The sequence below is a fragment of the Lucilia cuprina genome, chromosome 5 (genome assembly GCF_022045245.1).
Source record: "Lucilia cuprina isolate Lc7/37 chromosome 5, ASM2204524v1, whole genome shotgun sequence".
NCBI classification, from domain to species: Eukaryota; Metazoa; Arthropoda; class Insecta; order Diptera; family Calliphoridae; genus Lucilia; species Lucilia cuprina.
Window position 1 is genome coordinate 4,731,819 of NC_060953.1, and position 8,008 is coordinate 4,739,826.

The window sequence follows — 8,008 nt, forward strand, 5'->3', positions numbered from 1 at the left end:
ACTAGAACTGAACTAGAACTGAACTAGAACTGAACTAGAACTGAACTAGAACTGAACTAGAACTGAACTAGAACTGAATTAGAACTGAACTAGAATTAAACTAGAACTAAACTAGAACTAAACTAGAACTCAACTAGAACTGAACTAGAATAATAAAAATGATCTGGATGTAATAATCTTAACATTTACTTTAACTTTTTATAATAAAAGATCCACTGTTAATATACGTATTCTGAAAACTGAAGCCTACTTTAAGGCTTAAATTATAAATTGTTTTGTATTTTCTAAATATTTTTTTACATTTTCACTTTTCGTCTTTTCTATCATCTTACAACTAAATATTAAATTCTTAACTGTTTAACTATAAATCAAATATAGTTAAATTTACATACATCTTTCCTTTGGGACAGTCTTAAAATTAATGTACACAACAAGCTACATTTAACATTTTGCACATTCAAACTAAATTAAAACTAAGACAATAACTAACTAATACTGGCCGCATTTACCATGTGACACTTCTCACAGCTGCCGGTAAAGCACAAATGGCATTATGTACTGGAATGGCTAGAAAACCGGCCAAAGCAATACCATACGAATCGGATTGAACCACCATGGCCATGGCAAATTGTCGTCGACCGGGAGGTATTTCCTTTGACATTCTATAGAAAGTATTAACATAGGCACCACCGCCCAACAGACCCTCCCACAAGACAATGACAAATGTAATCCAAATGCTAGGTGTATAGAAATAGATGACCTCGGTAAGGAAATATACCACATTGACTAATTGGAACACAGACATTAACCAAATCTTGTCCAATTGGAAAATATTGACCGAGGAGCGGGAAATGAAAACGCCTATTTGATAGTCCACATTAAGCCATCTGTATTGAGAAGCTTTGTCCAGGAAAGTGTTTTCGAAGAAAACCAATTCAAACTGAAATTAAAGTTAACGATTATAATTAAGTTAATAATTACTTTAATTAATGAAAACTCACCAATCCTTGATTTATGAAATACTCAAAGAAATAAACCAAAGCCAAGGGTACCATATATTTGATCAAGTTTTTGATATAGAAAAACTTTTCCTTGAAACCCTGCAAAGGTTTATCATCTATTATCAACTCCTCAGTAGATTCTACAGCTGTTACAGGTAAAACAGAAGGTTTTCTCAACAAAATCCAAAATGATAAAGCCTCTATAAAGGGAAATATTAACATTATTAGCATTGTATCACGAGGACTGACATTTAACGATCTTAAGGTGGCATAAGACAGAGAGCCAATAACTCCAGCTCCTCCGGTACCAGAAGACCAAGTTGACACTACGTTTCTGTGAGAAATGTAATAAAGTTAGAATATATTTACGATTTATTTTTTTTAATAAGGATATTTACTTGTTAAAGTGGGAAGAATAGGCTAGAAAGGTTGTCTCTCCTATGCCAGAACTAGCGGAGGTGATAATAACACCTAGTAGGGCCATCCATTCGGCATTGGCGAAACCCACAAAAAGAAAACCGGCAGCAGAGAAGAGAACAGCTGTAGCAATGCGGAAACTGGAAGAGAATAGATGAAATTGATTCAAATGTGAAGAAATGAACTAGAACTGAACTAGAACTGAAGTAGAACTGAACTAGAACTGAACTAGAACTGAACTAGAACTGAACTAGAACTGAACTAGAACTGAACTAGAACTGAACTAGAACTGAACTAGAACTGAACTAGAACTAGAACTGAACTAGAACTGAACTAGAACTGAACTAGAACTGAACTAGAACTAGAACTAGAACTGAACTAAAACTGAACTAAAACTGAACTAAAACTGAACTAGAACTGAACTAGAACTGAACTAGAACTGAACTGAATTGAAGTAGAACCGAACTAGAACTGAACTAGAACTGAACTAGAGCTGAACAAGAACTCAACTGGAACTGAACTAGAACTAGAAATGAACTGGTCCTTCCAGCTTTTATTAACTGTTAAAGAATTATTCCTCTATCTACTTTAACTTTGCATAGTTTGAGGTTCGAAGGACCATTTTTATTTAAATTTACAAAATTTCTTTAAACAAAGTTACCATATCATCCGCCATAATAATAACAATATTTGGTTTAGTGTTTCCATCCCAGGCTTGGCACACATTTGTAATTAATAATAATAAGCCAAATACTTGATAAAGCCTCATCGTGGATTTGATTTTCAGAAAGATGAGATAATGCTGTTAAAACATTGAACCTTAAGCTTGTTAAAGGTGGCGCCTAAAAAAGAACAAAAATAAAAATTTGCACGTTTTTATTATAGAGAAAAAAAATAATTTATGGAAAGTTAAATTAAAATCTCTAAATTGTTTATAATTTATTAAAATATAAATTGTTAAAAAAAAAGTGATTTGGCAAAACAAAAGAAAACTAAAATTATTGAATATTCAACTAATGAATAATTGATTTCAAAGTTAAACACTTAATGAAATGTTAAAACTTTTTTAAGGTTTTAGGTTTTCTATAATTAGCAACAATGTTATATTGTTTAAATTATTTTAAAATAATTAAGAAAGTTGTGAAATATTTTTAGATTTAGGAATATGGTCCTTCTAATAAATTGTATTAATTTTTAAGAATTAATTAGAGTTTTCTAATAATTTTGTTGTTTTTTTATAGCGAATTTAAGTTTTTTTTATTTATTTAAAATTTTCTTTCATGTTTAATTATGTTAAATTTTATTTTTATTGTAAATTTAAAACGTATTGGTTTTTAAATTTTACATTGGAAAGGTTTTAAAGGTTATTTAGCTGTTGTTTTTGTTGTGTGTTATCAGTTCATGTTAAAACACGAAAATCTCACGTTATGGTAATTAAATTTTATTTTATTTTTAAGATTTTGTTTTGTTGTTGTTATTTAAATATATACTAAAAGTTTGCTATAACAGTCAATAATTGCTGTAGATAAATTTGTTCTTTTTTTTTTTGCTAATTTTTTTGCTTTTCAAAGTGTCAATGAATTATTTGATTTTAAAGTAACAACATTTTATTTCTTTGCTGATTTATACAAATTTAAAGAAATTAAAACAACAACAATTTCTTTTTTATATACAAATAAATTCCCACAACTGTCTGCTTAAGGTGGTTTGCTCATGTTAAATGTTTATTAAATACACAATTTAAAATTTCAGTTTTAACAAAATTTATGGAAATTTTATAAAAACACCGATAATATCTTATTAAATAAATTTTATTTTTCTAACAAAATAAAACAATTAAATTTTATTTAAACAATACTATTGTTTAAATATCGATTTTTTTCTAATAAAAAATCTAATAATACAATTAAAATGGGGTTTTTTTGGGTTTTAATTTTATAACAGCACTTTTTTTATAACAATTAACTAAATCAATTTTTTTCTCTCTTTTAATTTCCGTCACTTTATAATCAACTTATGCACGCACCCTCGTTTGTATTTATCACTATCAATTGCGATCGTTTTTTTTTTTTTGTTTTTTATTTTGTTAAATTATTTACACAAAAAATAAATAAGCTAATTTACTGCTTAGCTTCTGCACTTTTGGTTTAAATTTTCGTTAAGGAATGACTGCCGCCTCACAATTTTTAATCGTTTTATGGTTTTTTTAGTTAGTTGATCGTAGTTAAAAGAGATCGTCGAAACATTTTTATCTCCCGCTCAATTTTAACTTTGATTTTTTTGTTTACATATTTAGCAAATGTTTTTTTAAATTTAAATCTGAAAATTGAAGAGATAAAGAGAGTTTAAGAGCTAAAAATAGTAGGTAGTTAAAACATGAGTTTAAAATTAAAGATCCCAGTAGGTAAAAAATTGTTTAATGAAAAACTGCATATTATAGAAGTAGAACAGAATTGGAACGGAACTAGAAAAGAACTAGAACTGAAGTAGAACAGAACTAGAACAGAACTAGAACAGAACTAGAACAGAGCTAAAACAGAACTAAAACAAAACTAAAACAGAACTAAAGCAGAACTAGAACAGAACTAGAACTAGAACTAGAACAGAACTAGAATAGAACTAGAATAGAACTAGAACAGAACTAGAACAGAACTAGAACAGAACTAGAACAGAACTAGAACAGAACTAGAACAGAACTAGAACAGAACTAGAACTAGAACAGAACTAGAACATAACTAGAACAGAACTAGAACAGAACTAGTACAGAACTAGAACAGAACTAGAACAGAAGTAGAACAGAAGTAGAACCGAACTAGAACAGAACTAGAACAGAACTAGAACAGAACTAGAACAGAACTAGAACAGAACTAGAACAGAACTAGAACAGAACTAGAACAGAACTAGAACAGAACTAGAACAGAACTAGAACAGAACTAGAACAAAACTAGAACAAAACTAGAACAAAACTAGAACAAAACTAGAACAGATATAGAACAGAACTAGAACAGAACTAGATTAAATCGATTACTTTTATTTAAAATAAAAACCTAAAAATTTAGTTAATAAAATGTTTTTTTTCTTGCTTTTTGAGTTTTTATTTCATTATTTGCTAAGTACTCCAAAATTTTTATATTCCCGCTTGGCAAGGTGGCGAATTATTATCACATTCCAAAATATCTAAAATTAAAACATTATATTAAATAGTTCCTTTCTAAATCCCATAATATCACTTACAATTTTTTACTGGTTCTTGCAAAAAATTCACCCAGGTGCAGTCATGTCTCGAAGGATCGTTATCAATTTGACTACCTCCCACACGCGGTGTTATGGCCAATTGTCTTAACTCTTCCAATCTCTGTTTCATTTCATTTAATTTATCTTGATATTCTGGATTTCTAGCTAAATTATTTTGTTCGCAAGGATCTTGCCAAATATTGAAGAGACATTCTTCTTGCAAAGGATTACAAGGTGTGTGTAATTGTTGTCCACATTCTACTTGTGCTTGAGTTCGAAGACTTTCAATTTTTGTGGCACTTAAAGGGGAGTCGTCGAATTTTGCTACGGCTAAAGAAACTAATGAATTTTGTATTACATCGACATAGTTAGCTTCTCGGGGATCGGTAATATTGGGATTTCTTTGTAATAAAACATGATCATATAGACCTGCTATTGTTGTGCCCTTGATATATTTGTACTGGCCTTTCATAAAGGATTTTACATGATATATCTCATCCAGCATGTGTACAATTTCCCTATCACTATTGGAGGTTATGAGGGTGTTCGTTTTGGAGGCTACCAAATCGGGCCAGTGATTCAAACCATCCAGTTGTAGTTGCCAAGTGTCCAAGGGAATTTTGGCAGCAGCAGCTAAAGTTGGCAAAAAATCACCCACGTAAATGGGTGGTTGATATATAGATGCCTTGTTTTTCAGTAATGGGCTCCAGATAGCTCCTGTTACTCGTATACCTCCCTCCCAGGGAGAATTTTTTTGCTTTAAAATTATAAACATTCAACTTACTTGCCAATTCATTCTAAAGAATTCTTACCCCTCTTAAAGGCCAATTAGATCCAGTATTACTAAATAATCCCACAGAGGGTGCTCCGTTATCGGAATAGAATATAATAATAGAATTCTTCAATTGATTTGTTTTATCCAAGGCCTTGACAATTCTACCCACACTTTCATCCAATTTAGAGGCCATGGCTAAATAAATAAAATATTTCTAATAAATTTACGTCTTCCTTACTTATAGATTTTACTAACCCGCATAGGTTCTTCTTCTGATATCGGGTATATAGTCAAACTTGTCAATTTCATCTTGTGGCGCCTGTAAAGGTTCATCATCGTTGGCTGTATGTACAGCCAAATGATTGACTACTAATAATAATAGTTGTCCCTTATTCTTCAAAATAATACTTTCTGCTTCTCGGGTGAAAAGATCTGTAACATAACTGCCCTCTGGGTGACATTCCAACTCCATATTACGACGAAAATCATAACCCAAACTGTAATTGCTCTAAAATGATATGCATTATTAGTTCAGATATGATTTTTAACTCCCTCAACTTACCGGCATTTGCGATCTCATGCGGAAATAATCTATATAAGCTCCCCAATATCCGTAGTGTGTATCGAATCCCTTATAGGTAGGTGTAAACTCTTTGCGTCCCATTCCCAAATGCCACTTACCCACTAGATTTGTTGAATAACCTTCTGCCTGAAAGATCTCTGCCATGCTGGTGATATTATCTAATATACCCCAGGGATCCTCATTAAGTATGACGTAATGTTGGGTACCTAAAGTAGACAAAATAAAATAAAAATTGTTCATGGGATTCAATGAATTTTAAACATACGAACCAGTGCGTATGGGATAAAGTCCTGTCATTAGAGCCGCCCTGGATGGTGTACACATGGGTGGTGTATACAAACGATTCAAAATCTTTCCATGATAGGCTAAAGCATCAATGTTGGGTGTCAGAAATTCTTTACCTCCACGAAAACTGGTATCGTCTAAACCCTGTTTGAATGAATTCACGGTATTAAAAAATAATATAGATGTTAACTAGAACTAAAATAGATGTAAACTAGAACTTAATGGATGTAAACTAGAACTGAACTGAACTAAAACAGAACTAGAACTGAATTAGAACTGAACTAGAACTGAACTAGAACTGAACTAGAACTGAACTAGAACTGAACTAGAACTGAACTAGAACTGAACTAGAACTGAACTAGAACTGAACTAGAACTGAACTAGAACTGAACTAGAACTGAACTAGAACTGAACTAGAACTGAACTAGAACTGAACTAGAACTGAACTAGAACTGAACTAGAACTGAACTAGAACTGAACTAGAACTGAACTAGAACTGAACTAGAACTGAACTAGAATTGAAACCATCTATACTTATTAAATCCACAAAAGATATTTAAAGAGATTAGAGTTTCACTATATAGGATGATCCCAACCTTCTCAATATTAAATGCTAATGATATTATAAAGTATTTTACAATCCAAGGCATTTCTTTATCAACTTTTTATTTTCTCTAAATCTTTATGACACTATTTAGAGATACGAGGCGTTTTTTTGCAGCTAATATTATTTTGCAGTTTTATGGACATCGTCTTATCCATTACTTAACTATAAAGAAGTAAACAATAAAGTACAAAGTTTTCCAATATAAATGTAACAAGGGCTGAAGAACTCAATTAGTTATGTAAAGAACATGTTTCCTTTAAGCCTTTATTTTTGCAACATTTATATTCACACATTTTTAAACAATATTTTCTTATATTCACCATATCATCTGTCATTATTAACACTATATTTGGTCTTGTATCAGGAATATCCTTTGTCAGAATATTTCCAAAACCCCAACAAATTATATATAAAAATATCCATGCTTTGAAAAACATATTCGTTTTTAATTTTCACTTCTTTTTCGAATTTCTTCTGACCGTCTATACACAATTCAAAGACCTTGTCTATGGAACTAAAATCTAGAATAATGTGTTGAAAATTATTGGATTATGTTTTTATTTAAAAATTTTTATTCAGCAAAAAGTTCGTTTTCCTATATTTACAGCTGTTGTCTAATTATAAAGTATATTACGTGTCAATTAAGATAAATAACTTAGTATAATATTTTTACAGGTGCGCCCTAAAAGTAATAAAGGAGAAATTTCGCTTGATTTTGTTGCGCTTTTTTAAACGTTTTATTGTCTTATTTATAGAATTGGGAACTGAGGCAAGGGATTGGTTTAGCAGAGTTATTGTTTTCTTATTAATTTGTAAAAGAAGGGAGAGAATTTCCTTGGTGATGGGAGGAATTAAATGGGAATGACAAAGTACTTTATATTCAAGAATGGGCGAAAGAAATTCATAAACTAGAACTAAAGAAGAACTGAATAAGAAATGAACTTGAACAGATATAGAACAGAACTTCAACAGAAATATAACTGAACTAGAACAGAATAAGAATAGAACTAGAACAGAACTAGAACAGAACTAGAACAGAAATAGAACAGAACTAGAACTAGAACAGAACTAGAACAGAACTAGAACAGAACTAGAACAGAACTAGA

General features: G+C 30.8%; 2 protein-coding genes across 2 annotated transcripts in view; both read right to left on the reverse strand.

The window, feature by feature from the left end:
- Window positions 1-224: 224 nt before the first annotated feature.
- Window positions 225-8,008, reverse strand: part of LOC111681227 (battenin) — a 16,411-nt gene continuing 8,627 nt past the window's right edge. The window contains exons 3-5 of the mRNA XM_023442968.2: window positions 1,400-1,558; window positions 1,002-1,335; window positions 225-940 (exon numbers count right to left, since the gene is read on the reverse strand). Coding sequence (XP_023298736.2) covers window positions 506-940; window positions 1,002-1,335; window positions 1,400-1,558 — 928 coding nt within the window. The 3' untranslated portion in view covers window positions 225-505. The remainder of the gene's footprint in view (window positions 941-1,001; window positions 1,336-1,399; window positions 1,559-8,008) is intronic.
- Window positions 4,516-7,564, reverse strand: LOC111681228 (arylsulfatase B). The gene is given in 6 exon segments (XM_046951719.1): window positions 4,516-4,595; window positions 4,653-5,409; window positions 5,465-5,622; window positions 5,683-6,216; window positions 6,280-6,439; window positions 7,223-7,564. Coding segments are annotated over 6 exon segments (1,776 nt in total). The 5' UTR covers window positions 7,340-7,564; the 3' UTR covers window positions 4,516-4,545.